Consider the following 16,561-nt stretch of genomic DNA (forward strand, 5'->3'; position numbering starts at 1 on the left):
TGCTGAAACAGCAATCGTTTAATCATTAGTTATTATTAAGCTCTGGATCTCTTCCACAGCTTCTCTTTGTCCTGCTTCTCTCAACTCACCCCCAACCGGTCTCAGCAGATGGCCGCCCCTCCCTGAGGCTGGTTCTGTTGGTGGTTTCTTCCTATTAAAAGAGAGTTTTTCCTTTCCACTGTTGCCAAGTGCTTGCTCATAGGGGGTCATCTAAACTGTTGGGGTTTTCTCTGTATTTTTGTGGGGCCTTGCAGTACAAAGGGCTTTAAGGCACTGTTGTTATTTAGCGCTATATAAATAAAACTGAAATTGTACTCTTTTCATAACAGTGTCATGTATATACATTTGGTAATCAAAGACATTGAATGCTTGTTAGACCATGTTTTTTTCTCACCGCCTCACGATTTGCCTAGTTGTAAGTCCGTCTGGACTTTACGAGGGAAGAACTCCGCTCAGGAGCTTCTAATCTGGACTAGACACGTGGATTGAGCGACACCTTGCGGTGGACACGAAAAACAACAACAAACTGACACCAGCAAGAAGCGGAAGCGTGCGGTTTGTCCTTTCCGACTTTCTGTAAAGCGGCGTTAACATGTCGGCCCCCTTGACAGTAAGTTACCCTTCAAATTTCGACTTAAACTGCATTAAGGTGACTAAATTACATGTTGTACGTAAGGCAGGCCCGGCAGGCTTAAAGCGCATGGTGTTGTTAGGATTTTGCAAGGTAGCTGAACCATATAAATACGATGAGAGTAACGTTAGCTAATGTTAGAAAAGACCTGTGGTTGAATTTGTGTGAGACACGTTTTTACATAACCTAACTGTAACATTTATACGTAATTATGGCAAAATCTTCGTGACTGAATGGAAAACAAAAACCACACTGTTAACAGACATGTGCTGTCATTGATTCTCTACTTAGGTTTAACCTGACAGTAGTCACTGTTCATATCCTCCATCCCATTTCCTGTCTCTGTGCACAGTATCTACACAGATGTTGCCAGCGGTCAGTTCTCCTCGTTGTTGCTAGGCGACAGTGGAGCACCAGCTCAGCATCTCCTCCTCCTCTGCACAGGAGACTCCTCTTGTTCCTCACCCAGCGTTTCTATGATGTAGAGATGCTCCTCAGGTGGAGGTCTCAGGCAAAAAGGAGCCAGCTTCAAAAGAAAAATGTGTAGGACTCATTTTGGGAGTTTGTAACATGATGATGCACCTGTTCCTGCTCCTGCTGCTCTCTGTTGTTTGGTGTAAATCACTGACTTTTCTGCTACTTTTACTTTCTTCCAGCTACTATAGCTACACACAAAGTTTTTATGGGCCAGACATAGCATCAGCGTATTACATCTTGAGTCTGAAGGGAGGATTTAGGTAAGTGCCTTGTTCCCTTGTGCCTGCACTGTAGCTATAGAAGGATTGTTTACATATTTAATAACTGCCCACCAAACATTTTCAGGTTTAATAATGGTCAGTTTTTTCTTGAAATCTAGTCGTACTTGAAAAATAGTTCCAGGATGAAATTTGAGCCGTGTTGCAAACATTTCTTGCACAGAAACAGTTTATTGAAGGGAGAAAAAGAGAAAAGGTTCAGATATGCCAAATTACACAGCTGGCCTGAAAATCATTGGTAATGGCTCTTATGGAGTAATCAGTCCAAATTTGAAATTTGTGGTTCAAATTATTGAACACAAACATCTTCACTGTGAGATGGGGATCACAGTGAGTGTCTACAGCCAACAGTAAAACATGGTGGAAGCTCTGTCATGGTTTGTGGCTGCATTCCCAGTGGTGTTGGGTCAAAGCTGATGGGCTGCATCAGATTTTGATCCAACATGCAATTCCATGTTGAAAGTGTCTGATTGGTAACAGCTTCATTTTTCAGCATAAGAATTATCCCAAAATATATGTGTGTGTGTGTGAAGTGTTTGAGTTAAGCTCTTGTCTTTGTGCTGCTGTGATCCATGATTCTCAGGTATGTCGGCCAGTCTGAGTGGTTTCGTGCAAACCAGAGGGGCAAATTCAGCTGGGACTTCTTAAATCACAAAAACACGCCTATAGAAGAAGCAGACATGAGCTATACCATCATCAACTACACAGGACTGGAAAATCTGGGTACTGAGCTCAAACTTAATTTTTTCACTTGCTGATGATTAATTTCTTTAATATTCAGCAAGCAAGTCTAGTTTCTGATCTGATTTATGTCACCACAGAGAGGCAGCGATCTTTGCGGACTCTAAAATTAAAAGGCTGTACTGAAGTGGACGACTGGTTCCTGGCCAGGCTCCATTTGTTCCAGGACTCTCTGGAGGAGCTAGACATCTCACATTGTCCACGCATCACCACAGGCGGCCTGGCTGCGCTCAGGAATCTCAAGTAAATGAGCCAAAATGCATCAAAATACTAGTTAATATCACCAGTGATAGTTGTTATAATAAGTACTTCTTTATTTCTTTTACTGTCTCTGCCTGCTGCAGGGGACTGAAGCATCTGAATGTCTCGTCCCTACCTGGGATTTCAAATCCTGGCCTGGTCATCATCCTGCTGGAGGAAATGCTACCACAGTGCCAGATCACAGCTAATGGCTACGACCACAATCTGAGGAAGGTGGAAGAAGAAGAAGAGGAGCAAATGCAAAGACAGAGGTAGCATGTGGATTGGGATGGAAATCAGAGAGGAAACGGGCAATCTCTTCTGTCTGTTCATGTGCCATCTCACTCAATACAGCCTGTGAGACATCAGGGAAATGCAGCATGGAGAAGGGCAGCGGATACAACAGCGAGAAAAATTAGCAGAGCCAATATATCTGACTTATGCAGCAGTTCACCAATCCCAGAATACACATTTGTCCTTAGAAACAGGTGGTTGCCGGGGGTCACTGACTGGGATTTTGGCAATCATTTTTCTCAGTGTCTGCCATCAACCTCCAGCAACCATTTGCAACTGGTCAGGGAATGCAAATTTTTTTCTCATAACTGGTTGCCAGATGGTTGATGATCTGCTGTTCGGGCCAACTTTGTCACCATGGTTGTCACATTGACCTCAATATCAGATTTATAGTTTATGAAGTCCAATGTGATTAAACGATCACAAACCCAACAAACTGGGTTGCTTTAAACCAGAATCAGTTTATAGGTATGTACACATATGTGATGTAAATTTATATGCCACCTAAACCGTTTCTGTCTCAATTGTTGCTGAATGTAAATGTAAGTGTAAATATAATAAAGACTGACAAAGAATAAAGAGTGTGACAATTATTGTTAGCTTTACTGCCAACTCTGAGTTGGCAGTTCGTCTTGTAATCGGAAGGTTGCCGGTTTGAGCACCGGCTCGGACAGTCTCGGTCGTTGTGTCCTTGGGCAAGACACTTCACCCGTTGCCTACTGGTGGTGGTCAGAGGGCCCGGTGGCGCCAGTGTCCGGCAGCCTCGCCTCTGTCAGTGCTCCCCAGGGCATCTGTGGCTACAATGCGCTTTACACCAGTAGTGTAAAGCGCTTTGGGGTCCTTAGGGGCTAAGTAAAGCGCTGTACAAATACAGGCCATTTGCCATTTACTCTTGTGACATGTTTTAAAGATAGCGCAAGCGATGTCGTCACACATCACAGCGTGTCTGTGTATTTGTAATCTGCACTGCAGGAGCTTATGTGAGGAAACTAAAGCCCATAATCCAGTGTGAGCCTTGTTCTGCAGCAGTGTCAATGGACTGATGAAGACACCTATGAGAGAAGAGTGAATGTGGGTGAAGAAACTGCTGCTACTTTTGTATGTAAATATACCATCTCAAGTCATTTGGTAGCATTTATTTTGTTATGTTGGATAGTACTGGAAGCTATATTAAAGTACAAAATGTATAATAATTTCAAATGTTAAGTAACAGTAACTGACTACATGCATTTTTGGTGTTAATATAATATCAAGTATTGGGATCAGCTGTAGTGATGAAGCTTTGTGAGAGACTGACACGCTGGAAGGAGTTGTGCCAGAATTAAAATGAGGTTTTGAACCAATCTGACACCCGCAGCCTTCTACTGACACCTACAGGCCACTTTTTCCTATCATCACATGTATTGAAAATGCTATTTTGTGAAGCAACACCAAAAAAATTAATTTATAAAATAAAATATATGGAGAAAAGGCTGCTGTGTTTATTGTAATAGCCACACAGGTTGTGAGGATTTGAATGTCGTCCACTTTGTAGGTGAGCTCAGTGTAAACCAATGGATTTTGTGGAACATGATTCGTCTATGGTAGAATGAAGTGGGACATGAAAATAAATAAGAGAAAGTCGAAATGGTCCTCAATTAGTAATTTGTGGGTGGAAACGTCGTTACCCTGAAGATTGTTTGAGGTTTTAGTTTGCAAGCAAAGTAATTGTCACATTTATGGCCAGTTTTCTGACCTTAAATTGTATGTTAGTAAATCAGATTCACTGATAAGGGATGTCTGTTTGTGTTTCCATGGGAGTGACCAGTCGAACAGTAACCATTAAAAATTTAAATAATAATTATATATATATATATATATATATATATTTCAAACAAATTCTCCAGTGGAGATCACACTCACCGTGAATTAAGTAAAAAAACAAAAGAAAAACCAAAATCTGATATGAAAGAAAAAAGGAGCACGTGATCTGTCAGCCTGAGATCTGAGATGAGAAACTAGAAATTACACTGTAAATGATTACATCACCTAAGGAATGCGGGAAAAAGTATTTTGTGGAATAGACTGTAAGTAAATATCAAAATGTATTATTATTATTATTTACCTGGAGGCAATTTTTGTATTCAAAAATATATCATAATTATATAATAATATAAATTAATTTTAAAGCTGTTTTAGGGTTAAAACCAAGAAGCAGCAGTTAAGAACTTTCCAAATATACCAATGCTGGTATTGGCATTGGATAGATGCTAGCATGACAGGATTGATGATACTTTATTTCTGTCCTCGAAGTTCAGTATGTAGTCCACTGCATTTTTGGAAGTGAAGAAGAAGAAGAACATCAAAAATGCACTCTGAAAAATGTCTGAGCCTTTATGTTTGACTTTGGTATCTTATTTTTTTAATTATTAAAAAAACTAAACATTTTTATAGCTAATAGCACATTTAAACAAATATAAGTTGATCAATAGAACCTTAAAGACAGCCACATTTACATTAAAAGAAAAAAAAAAACAGTTTCAAAATAAAAGGTTGAAAGGTGGGTTTTGTTGTGTTCATTAATTATTGCGGAAAGCAAAAATGACAGTGATTTATTGGTCATTAAAATGTGTTCAGAATTTCGAAATTGATTATGATTCATCTCACAAGTCATAACACACTGCTCCCGCTACATAAGCTGCCTTTATGGAGTAAAGGTCTCAGTATCGGTATTGGTATGGGCAATACTGACCGCGTCTTTACTTGGTGTTACATCAATACGTAACTTTGCAGCATGGTACAGCACTACCCACCTGTCGAAACTTGGGTGAAACACATCAAACTCTAAATTAGCATTGGCCACATGATGTGGGTGCTTTGGTTGGAACCACACCACCGAGCATTGTTTCGGAGTATCTGGAGTCAAATAGTCTTATCGAAAGTCCCAAACTGAAGGTAGGAACAGACTTTTCTTGTGAAGCTGAACACATGAGTAAGCACGGACCGCGTTTGTGACGGACAACAACAGAACAGCTAGCCGTGTGTTAGATACCTCTCATAACTTCTTAAAATTCGGCATTTAAATCGATTGTCATCAGAACCCTTGTAGTGTAAGATCCTCAGCAGACGGATAAATGTCTGATTCGTCAGGTAGGACGGATGTATGATAGTTAAATTTCGGTTAAACTTCGAGAATGTGTCGCTGTTTCTGCGTGCTATTGTAGCTAGCTTCAAAGCTAGGTGCATTAGTTTTACGTGAAACTGTGCGGTGAGTTTGACGTGCTGTTTTATTTTTACATTTGTAGAACTTCCTAAATCAGAAAAAGAGGAGGAGGTCACTCCCGAACCAGAGGTGAGAATGGTAGTGTGTGTGAAGCAGTGAATGCTGGCAGCGAGGTGTGGTTAATGTCCGTCAGATTGACATAATCCAAACAAAACCCTCGTTTGTCAGTGTCTGAGACAGGAAGAGGTGATAAAGCTGTCCAGCAATATTTCAGTGCAGTGTAGATAAATGTGATATGCTTGTAAATTTTAGTATTGTTTCCTATGCAGGAACAATCCGACGACAGCAGTGAAGACGAGGCTGCAGGAGACGCAGACAGTACGTGAACACATAGACACGGGATTTATAACTTCTGTATTTTCATTTTCACTCTTACTTTACTGCTTACATCCAGTGATTGGACTGGTTCCCAGTTGTATATATTTCTGCTATTAGTTTGACCATTGTGCCAACCCAGCAGTATAATGTACTTCTTAGTAGCTAAATCCCAAGATATACTTTACTACTTGTGACTAAACAGTGTCAGTGTCCTCTGCATTTTCCTGCTAATCCAGTGGCTGTGCTGAGACATGTTTTATCAGACTAGGAACTGCCTCTTGACTTGGCTGAATGTATCGATTTCTGCCGTTATCTGATTTTCCCTGTGTTCCCATCAGTGGAATTCATGCGCAACCTCTTCTCCAGCGCGCTTGGCCTCAGTTCAGCTGAGAAAGTCCTGGATGAGCTGACTCTGGATGGAGTGGCACGATACATAAACAGCGGCAAATGTGAGTCTTTGCCCGCCTTCACTCTGCCCCCCACCGGAGTGGATCGATTTACAGCTTACGAGCCTGTTTCCACAATGCAGTTATTATTGATTGAGCCGCAAGCTTCTCTGCTTTCATGCAGGTAAAAACATCATCTGCATGGTTGGAGCAGGAATATCCACATGTGAGTATCTCTCTTTTATATCACAGAATAAGCACTTAAACTGCTTAAAGATCACCTCTTTTATTATTCTTAATGAGTAACTGAACATAATTTCTCTCTACAGCTGCTGGAATCCCAGATTTTCGCTCTCCAGGAACTGGCCTGTATGCAAACCTGCAAAAATACAACTTGCCTTACCCAGAGGCTATTTTCCAGATAGATTACTTTAAGGTTTGTGAGAGATTGTTTTGGACATGCTTGAGGGGCGATAGTGGCTATAAAACTTTTAAAGCCCGTTTATTACTCACTTCTTAAACAACTTTGTATTCACTAATATTGACACAAAAAACAACATATTAATTACTGTCAGCCTCGAATTCAACACATTAAACCATAACTCATATTTCAGTCAGAAAACTACAATTTTAACCTGTACTTTTTTAATCAATTTTTTTTATTCTTGGACTCTCCTAGAGTAGGTTCCCATGATTCACAGTTCAAAATAAACCCCTCAGATCATCCACTATCTGAAACATATCTCTTGTAGCTTTCTTTGCCCTCCCTTTAAACCATGTTTCTTGTTAATGGCTTGTTTAGTATGAACACGCACCATTGTAACAGGATAAAGTAAGTAAACACATAAAAGGTCAACTTCAAGGCTTTGGCTTTAACGCATCTAAATTTGTCTTGTAACTTTTTTGAAATTGTTATTTTAGAAAAAAAATGATCTTTTTCTCCGTCTCGTATTTCAGAAACATCCAGAGCCATTCTTTGCCTTGGCAAGGGAGCTTTACCCGGGACAATTTAAGGTACAACATCCACACTTGCGGATTATTTGTCACATGTGTTGTTATATACAAAGCTACAAACGGCCTCACACTGTGTTCAATCTCTCATGTTGGACCTTTGCGGGTGTTTAGCCAACAATCTGTCACTATTTCATGAAGATGTTGAAAGACAAGGGCATCCTGAGACGCTGCTACACACAGGTAGGAGGAACACTCGCTTTTCACAAATGAAGTCACTATTGCTGCATTTACATTCCCGCCTGTGTTCATTCAGAATATCGACACACTGGAGCGAGTAGCCGGGCTCGAAGGAGACGACCTAATCGAAGCTCACGGGACATTCTACACGTCGCACTGTGTCAGCTTCTGCTGCCGCAAAGAGTACAGCCTGGAGTGGATGAAAGGTGTTGTGTTTTTGTTTTTTTGCTTTGGATTGTTGCTTTAGTCTGATTAAGAGACACTTGGAATCTTAACCTTCTTCTGCTGTCTTGTAGAGAAAATATTTTCTGACGACATTCCCAAATGTGACAAATGCAGCAGTTTGGTTAAACCAGGTCAGTAGATGTTCATTTGTTTAAATGTTAGTAATGTTGAGTTTCAACCATGACTTTTAGAAAGTCTCTCTCTTCTGCTTTTTCTTGCACAGATATTGTCTTCTTTGGAGAGAACCTACCTGCCCGATTCTTCACTTCAATGAAGATGGTGAGTGGACACCAGCGGCTTGTGAACATTCTGGCATATTTTGAAGAAATGTGATGCAGCTACTTAGTAACAGCAAACGTTGTTTTGGGTTTTTTTTTTTTTTTGGTAAACCTTTCAGGATTTTCCTCGTTGCGACCTTCTCATCGTTATGGGGACATCCCTTCAGGTTCAACCATTTGCGAGTCTAGTCAGCAGGTACTGCAGCTCAACTTTCACATTCCTGTCTGAGCACAGAGACCGCTACAGTAATCGTCTGGTAGTAGACCACAGACCTGCAGGAGAATTTGTTTGAGAGCGTTTGCACTCAACCACGTTTTATAATTTCATGTAGATCTGGTGAAAACTTTATTTTGTGTGTTTCTTTTTCATTTAGGGTTTCAAAAAGTTGCCCCAGACTGCTCATTAACATGGAGAAATCAGGGCAGGTAAGCACTCACCACTTCCTTTTCCTTCTTTCTTGGATTCTTTGCGCAGGCTTGTGTTGATGTGCGTCTCTGTGCAGGGTAACCCCATGATGAGTTTGTTTGGTTTCGGAGAAGGGATGGACTTTGACTCAGACAAGGCTTACAGGTGATAATGAGACACAGCTACTCCTCTCCATAGTTTTACTCTGCATTTGCTGTTTACTACAAACGAATATAAACAAAAGATCTTAATGAGTGCAGTGTACTGTAGCTGTACCTTTACATTAAGCTGCAAAATATATGTGTCAAATACAGTTTAACAGATACTCAGGAAAAGTTTTTTTGTTTTATGATTTAGTTATTTTTATGTGAAATGTATGCTGTAAGTTCAGACTGATGCACAGAGTAATGAACACACATCAGGCAGGCCACCATTTTACAACCAGAGGGCACCAAAGACTTATCTATCTGTCCCAAATGGAATTGATAGATACTTTGAATATACTACATTTTTTTCATACTACTCACTACTAGGGATGGGTATCGTTTAGGTTTTATCCGATACCGGTGCCAAACTGGTACTTTTGAAACGGTGCCGGTGCTTAAACGGTGTTCAAACCGGTGCTTAAAGAATGGAGAACACAAAATTGGTCCAAAAACCTCTCATGTTCAGCTGTTTTTATTGTAAAAAGATAACAATGTTAGCCTTTTCTGCAGCTATAGGGCATATATGATATCACTCTTGGCTGGAAGCAGTGCTTAAACAATGGAAAAAACAAACTTTGTCCAAAAACCTCTCATGTTTAACTCTTTCCCACTTTTTCTTTGGTCATTTTAGCCTTTTTGGCCAGGGTGAAGGGAGTATCTGCCATCAAACAAGAAGACAGCCGCATGTAACTACGACAGTGTTTGCTAGTTCACCTTACATGCATTAATGTAATAACGTGGTTAGCCTACTCAACGTAAATTGCACACGAACAACATGAAGCTACTCACGCAGAGAAGAACGGCTGCTGCTGCCATCATCATCCGTCACCACCACACCCGCAGTAGATGCGCTTGGTGTGAGGTCTCGCAGCAAGCTATCAAATACGGCGCATTTTTCTGCTTTTAAAAAAAACGCTATGCGTCGCCAGGTGTTTCATCGGATTTGAGGTGTTACCTCCTTTGACAGTATCACAGTATCACCTTAAAGCACTTGTTGCAGGCTGGTGAGTTTGCATATTTTGCTGTGAAGTACAGCCAGACTTTTGACTGCTTCGTCTTGGGCATTTTTAATCTGTAGCTCTGCTCTAAAAGTACGTACGTACCTGGGCCCGCCTACTATCCTCGGAAACGTAAAATGATTGGCTAGAATTCAAAGTGTATGACATCTCAGAAAAAAAAAGCACCGAAATGTGCGCTGCTTTTCGGTCTGGTTACTACCGTTTATGTCAGAACCGGTGCCATCATGGCACCGGATACCGGTACCCATCCCTACTCACTACATTAATGATTGAACTAATTTATAACTACGTTGCTCAGTATCTGACTTGCTAAAAAGTTTCTATGAAACTGAAAAGTCATTGAAAGTTATCAGATTCCTTTTAAATCAGCGATCCTCAACTTTTTTTGCGCCACAGACCGGTTTAATGTCAGACAATAATTTCACGGATCGGCCTCTACGGTTTTGCGGATAAATACAACAAAATAAGATGACACGACCAAGACAAAAACTGTGATATTTTGTAAATATAATAATAAACGCGTATTCACTGTGTAATTGTGTAACTTTATTAGCAGCGTCCTCCTAAAATCCGCCAACAACATGAGATTAACAGCCTTCTCTCTGCCCCTTAATGCTTTCTGGTCGCTATGGTAACATGTAAATATTTCTTTCAAAATAAGACGCACAACTACAACATGGGAAAAGACCTAGGGAAACCAGGTTAACAATAAAAACCCTGAAACCATAAATTTCACACCCGAGCCTCAAATCTTGCGGCCCGGTACCAAACGCCTCACAGACTGGTACCGGCCCGGGGGTTGGGGACTGCTGCCTTTAATGACCAAGAAAGCTCTAGTGGAAGCAGTGAGTTTAATTTATTAGCATCTTGTGCCAAAACAAACAAAAAACAAATTAATTAAAATGATGGTTATTTTTGAACTGCGTTCTTCAGTAAGGTGTCCATTGCTGCCTTATTTGCAGCTCAGTTTATGGTGTAAAAGATAAGCGGCACTGGTGTTGTCAGTGAAATAAAAAGTTGTTTTGTGCTAACACGTTGCTATTTATTTGCCTCTCTCTCCAGAGATGTAGCTCACATTAGTACTTGTGATGATGGATGTTTGGCTCTAGCTGATCTTCTGGGATGGAAGGTAAGTTACATGTCCCCTTTCAAGGATGCTGTCCTATGTTATGTTTTTGCTATGTTTTTAGGCCTATCATGTATAAGGTTAAAACAAGTAAACACTGCTCAGAAAGTGATGGGAACACTTGATCATCAAAATATAACAAAGTCATTTTAACTTCAGGGTATCAGTCTGTCTGGTTGGGAAGCAGAAACCACTGTGAGTCCATTTCACCTGCTTTGGTGCAAATGAGAGTGACAACAGTTGTTCTGTAGAGGTGACAACCACTAAAAAAAATTTTTTGCGTGTGGACCATTTCACCTTTTTTCCCCCCCTTCCTTTTCTTTTTTTGGCTGCTAACCTTTTTTAATCTAGTTCTGCATTTTGCTGGTGTCCTTGTCACGGCTGTTAGGATGACACAGTGCCTGCAGTCAATGCAGATTGTACAGATAGTCCAGCTCATAGGCACAGCCATAAGTGCTGTCACACAGATGTTTGCTGTGCCTCGCAGCACAGGGCAGTAGAAGCAGTAGAAGCCAGCCTAGCAGGAGGGTCAGTGTCTGCTTCTTTGTGGGAGGAGGAACAAGAGCGCGTACTCATACATATTTAACACAACTGTCAGAATCAGACTACATTAGGGTAGCACAAGGGCCTCATGTCCTTCAGTGGGACCTTTGCTGATAGTGCAGCATCATGCAGCTCGATTAACCTTTGCAAGAGAGGAAGTGGTGGGTCTGTCACTCCAGACCTGCCAGTTGAGAACATCTGGGATGTCTTATATTAGTGGTGACCCATTTTCCTTGCAGATGAGAGCAGGATCAGACAGATCACACGTGACAGGCATGAAAGAGTCTGGAGACGTTGTGGTGAATGATATGTGATATGACCAGCTTGGCAGAGGATCAATGATGTTCTGTGGAGGCATATCCATAGACAGTGTTAGCCAACAGTGCTTAGCACTGTTAGGTACTGAGATGAATGTTTCATTATGCCAGCGAAGATACTGTGTTCCTCCTGGTGTAGGACAGTAGCCGTGCTCATGTGGCCAGAGTGCATAGACTGTTCCTAGATGATGCTGGCATTGATGGCATTAACTGGTCCTCACATGCCCCAAAACTGAATCCAATTGAGAATCTTTGGGACATCCTATATCGGTGCATCTGAAGCAGCCAAACAGCAGCAGGGAGACCCTGTTGGATGTCATTCACCATCTCATGAGGCCTTTAGAATGTTGTGGGGAGCGTACATGCATGTGGAGGCCATAAACATTACTGAGCTGATCGGATTTAAATTTTGAACTTTAGATTTTTTGTGCGATTATGCAGCCCACAATGTGTTGATTATTTTGGTTTTTTCCTAAACAAAATCGTCAATGTGTCTAAAGATTTTTAATTGCTCTTATTTATTTTGTTTGTTTTTGAGCAGCAAAAACATCCTAGTGTCAAGGTAGCCTATCGTAGATCGTTGTGAAGTTGTGGTTTTCCTGATGGAAGAGGTGTCGCAGTACAAAACAAAAAAAGCTTGAGCTGTTTGTCTTGTAGCTTTTCTTGTTGCCACCACTTTGGGCTCCATATCTCAGTGCCTCAGCTGCATTAAAGCTCTTGTTTGTTACGTCTCTCCAGGCAGAGCTGGAAGAGCTGGTGAAGAAGGAGCACGCCAAGATCGACAGTCAGGATGCAAAAGAGAAGGCCAGTGAAAACAAAGGAGCGACAGCCAAGGCGAGCTCTGCATCAGCGCCACCAGAACCCAAAGCTGAGGAGTAACCAATAAAAAGCTCCCTGATTAAATGAAGATACTGTGGTGATGTCACAGATTGAAGTCGACCCAAGAAGTGGCATCATGATACTACTCGGGGGGGGGGGTTACCTGGAAGCGAGGCTGTGGTGGACTTTCTGACATCTGTTTATATCAGTCATTTGCACGTTTTTTTCCCAGCTTTTCAGCTTTTTTAAAAAAAATTTTTTAATTTTTTTTTAACTCAGTCTAAACTGTTTATCGCTTTCTCTGTGGATCGGCAGATTTTATGTTGCAACAGAACCTATTGTTCATTTATCTGTATTGCAGCAGCACATAGCGTGCCCATGTGCGTTGTGGTTAATGTCTCTAAAACAGGCGCCATTGCACTCCACAGTGGCTCAGATGAATATGCAAACCAGCAATTGAACATGTGATATTTTGTTTAATCAAAAATGATCTTTTCTGTGAAGATAAGCGGGCTATTTTAGGTGCTGTGTTGTTTCCCTCAAGCCAAAACCTGCTGTGCTGATAACTTTCCTACTAACAAAATTAACTTCCTGATATGTGACCGCAGTTGGGCACATGGCTCTTCTAAAATGTCTCAATTTGTAATTTACCGTGTTTTTCATGTTCCTCTCATGTTTAATTACTTTTTAATGATGTTTAAAAAAAAAAAAAAAGTAATGTAAAAAATGCAAAAGAAAGTCTAAACCCAAGTTAATTTTGGGGGCGTGGGGGACATGAGAAGATCTGGTTTTATTGTAAACTTGTGTGATCATGAATTGATTTGTGGGTTTAAAAATGGATGCAATAACATTAACATCTGTACAATGTTACAGGAACCAGTGCAACCCCCTGCAATAAATTTTACCTTTTCAAAGCTGATCATTTTCACTTCTGTTAAGTCTTTCATAGAGGAGTTGGTTACACTGTGGTTATGTATGCTACATGGACAAAGTATAGGACCACATGCACAACACACCTACAGGAGCTGCTCAGCCGTGGAAACCACTGCCATGACGCTCCTGCTGACGTTAAAGCCAGCGGGGTTCTGCAGATGTTGGGTCTTGGTGACTTTTACACACCATCACCTCACCTCGGCAACACCGCTTTGTATACTTCATACCTGAGTTGCCGTGATTCCTAAATCGTTACTGTGGCACTCTTGAATTAAGTGAGATCTTTAGAACGACTCTTTCTGTCGCAAATGTTTGTGGCTTAACTTTGTACACAGGGCAGCTGTGGCTACAACTGTAGCTTGCCTCCACCAGTGTGTGAATGTGTGTGTGAATGGGTGGATGACTGGGTGTGTAAAGCGCTTTAGGGTCCCTAGGGGGGGGACTAGTAAAAGCGCTATACAAATACAGGCCATTTACCATTTACCAATGAGACTAAAAACACCTGAATCTAAATATTAAGATTACAAATTCAATTGATGCTAATATTGTTTCTTTATTATGTGTTCTGCTATAATAATGTATCACACCTCAGTGTAATGGATCTCCTAAACTTCATCCTGATGACAGCATCCTTCCAGGGCCTTGAGGTTTCTCTCTCTCCACTGCTGCCCTTGTCACACAGGAAAATACCACTTTAGCCCTGCAGCCTCAGTCTATTCCAAACCCCATATGGTGTAGATTGTTTTTGGAGCATCTACCTGCATAAATCTGCATAAGAATGAATGCTGTTTTCCCCAAAAAGGCTGTTACTTTTCAACATTTTCCAACTTCTCCCAGGCTCTGCAGGCATTTCATTATAGCAAATGAATGAACTTAGATTAATTAGAAGGAAACAGATTTTACAGGAGAGCTCAGAAACACTATATTTACACCAAATACACCACACAGAGTAACCTAGGTAACGTGGTAAGATACAGTCTGCCTCATGTGCCTAATTTTGTCATGCTTCAAAATATTAAAAAATCTTGTTGAGAAACTTTAAAAAAGTGCACACATTATATAAACATGACATGTATGGTATTGCCCTGTTTCTGTCACTATTACAGTGATGTGTGTTTTCTAACAGTTTTTTTCTGGCTCTGTATGATGTCAGAGAGAGGAGCTTATTAGGGTCACATCAGCCTCCTGTTTACACGAAGAAGTCAATGGCAAGAAAGGTGGGTTTAAAGGAAGAGGAGGAGCCAAAGCAGATCATAGACCAGGGATGTCAAACTCATTTTACAGTATAGGCTACATTCAGTCTCGGTGTAAAGAAGTGTAATGGTATATTTAATCCCTGGAATATCTTAATATATAATTGCCCAGACTGTCCTGTAATAATAAAACAAATTTCTATAGTAGTTAACTACATTGGTGTAGTGTGAATGGTCCTGGGGAACCTCTTCACTAAGAGGCAAAGATGTAAAACCTATGCAAAGTCTTATGTTTGAGCTTAGGGCGTAATATCTGACACCCCTGCCATAGACAGTACACAAGGTGACTGTAGCTACCATGTTATGATCATAGATAATTCTACATTTTTAAATAATGTATGACAAAGACAACAAAACAAGTGACTGAGCCCATAAACTCACCAATAAAGGGTTCACAGAGGTCAAGTCAGAACGCTGTTTTACCACACACCTCTACAGGACTGAAAGTCTTTTTTGCAACCACAGCTGTTGCTATCGAGTGGCCTTCAGATGGGACGCAGGTTTAAGTCACTTCCACACCTTCATGTTTTTGAGCCGGAAGCTACCTCTATGCTTCATAATGCTGTATAAATGCACTTAACACATTTAACTCAAGCCTAAAAAATAGTCTCTTAATGCCCCCGCATTTTTGTCAAGTGTCTGTTGTTGCCATGTACTGTCATACAGGTAAATCGCAAAGGCACGTAAATATGCAATATAATGAAAGTTAATTTATGAAGTCCTCATTTACTATATGGGCGCATATTAAAGTGAAAGAAATCATTCATACCAATTTGTCATTAAGTATATGAATTTGCCCAAAGCATGAACAGGTTAAATAATACTTAAACATTTGCATACGGTTGTAGGATTAATAAAGATTCATGGAAACCTTTTTTAGAGTCTGGGAATAAAATACAGAACTGGAAATTATCATTATAGGTCTATTTTTAAGGTGGCCTCATGTCTGTGCACATTAAATTACCCCAATGTAGCGCCAGATATAGTTTGTTACGATGTAAACTGAATGAAATTCTGCTACTGTGCTTTTAAGGCTTTACTTTGCACACTGGTATTTTCAGGTGAATACTAACACAAGCTAACGTGTGCAGTTTATTTTTAGCCTTGTAGATGTGTTAACATGCAAGCATTCAGTAAGAACAAAATACTTTTGCATGACCCATTTCAGACCCGATGACAGCAGTAGATAAACATCAAGGATCTCCCAAAGTCGCTTTTATTTATGATTGCATGCATTGATCTGAAAGTATCAGAATGTGCATAATCTCTGGTTCTGTAGTTTTTTACAAACTAAGCAACATCGACAATGGGGAGGAAGTTTTAACCTGGTTTTAAACTGATGGTTACAGTGTCATGGTGTTGGCAGGATATGATTTAAGCTGCAGGTGTGACAATGCTGCTTCTAAAACTAAAACTAGAAGTCTGCTTGCCACGGAAATGGTGACCAAACAGCAACACCTCAGTTTGTGGTTTCTTCGTAAGGCTGAGATGAGGTACCATGACAGAAAATAGCCTCAGACATGTTCAGCCCAGTCTTTACTTCCAATACTTCTATTTTTCTAAATAAAGTTGCAAGAAAAAGTGCAACTGATTTTGAATTACCAGTATTTATACACTG

General features: G+C 40.6%; 2 protein-coding genes across 5 annotated transcripts; both read left to right on the forward strand.

Annotated features, from left to right (window-relative positions):
• The first annotated feature begins 479 nt into the window (after window positions 1–479).
• On the forward strand, window positions 480–3,240 carry dmac2 (distal membrane arm assembly component 2). Its single transcript, XM_085130438.1, has 6 exons — window positions 480–610; window positions 984–1,174; window positions 1,288–1,368; window positions 1,970–2,109; window positions 2,208–2,370; window positions 2,472–3,240. Exons 1-6 carry the CDS (start codon window positions 593–595, stop codon window positions 2,641–2,643), a joined length of 765 nt encoding a protein of 254 aa, XP_084986564.1. The 5' UTR covers window positions 480–592; the 3' UTR covers window positions 2,644–3,240.
• A 415-nt stretch (window positions 3,241–3,655) lies between these two features.
• sirt2 (sirtuin 2 (silent mating type information regulation 2, homolog) 2 (S. cerevisiae)) lies at window positions 3,656–13,676 on the forward strand. 4 transcript variants are annotated; one of them, XM_085130434.1, is made up of 16 exons: window positions 3,656–3,759; window positions 5,946–5,992; window positions 6,193–6,241; window positions 6,580–6,690; window positions 6,812–6,853; window positions 6,957–7,063; window positions 7,585–7,641; window positions 7,753–7,821; window positions 7,895–8,024; window positions 8,115–8,174; window positions 8,267–8,322; window positions 8,441–8,517; window positions 8,696–8,747; window positions 8,825–8,892; window positions 11,015–11,081; window positions 12,677–13,676. In XM_085130434.1, coding segments are annotated over exons 3-16 (1,038 nt in total). In that variant the 5' UTR covers window positions 3,656–3,759; window positions 5,946–5,992; window positions 6,193–6,240; the 3' UTR covers window positions 12,818–13,676. The 4 variants fall into 4 exon arrangements, with proteins under 4 accessions (XP_084986560.1, XP_084986562.1, XP_084986561.1 ...); XM_085130436.1 differs by having other exon boundaries at window positions 3,710–3,732; XM_085130435.1 differs by lacking the exon at window positions 3,656–3,759 and adding an exon at window positions 5,191–5,595.
• Window positions 13,677–16,561: the final 2,885 nt, after the last annotated feature.

This window comes from Neolamprologus multifasciatus, chromosome 14 (assembly GCF_963576455.1).
Source record: "Neolamprologus multifasciatus chromosome 14, fNeoMul1.2, whole genome shotgun sequence".
NCBI lineage: Eukaryota > Metazoa > Chordata > Actinopteri > Cichliformes > Cichlidae > Neolamprologus > Neolamprologus multifasciatus.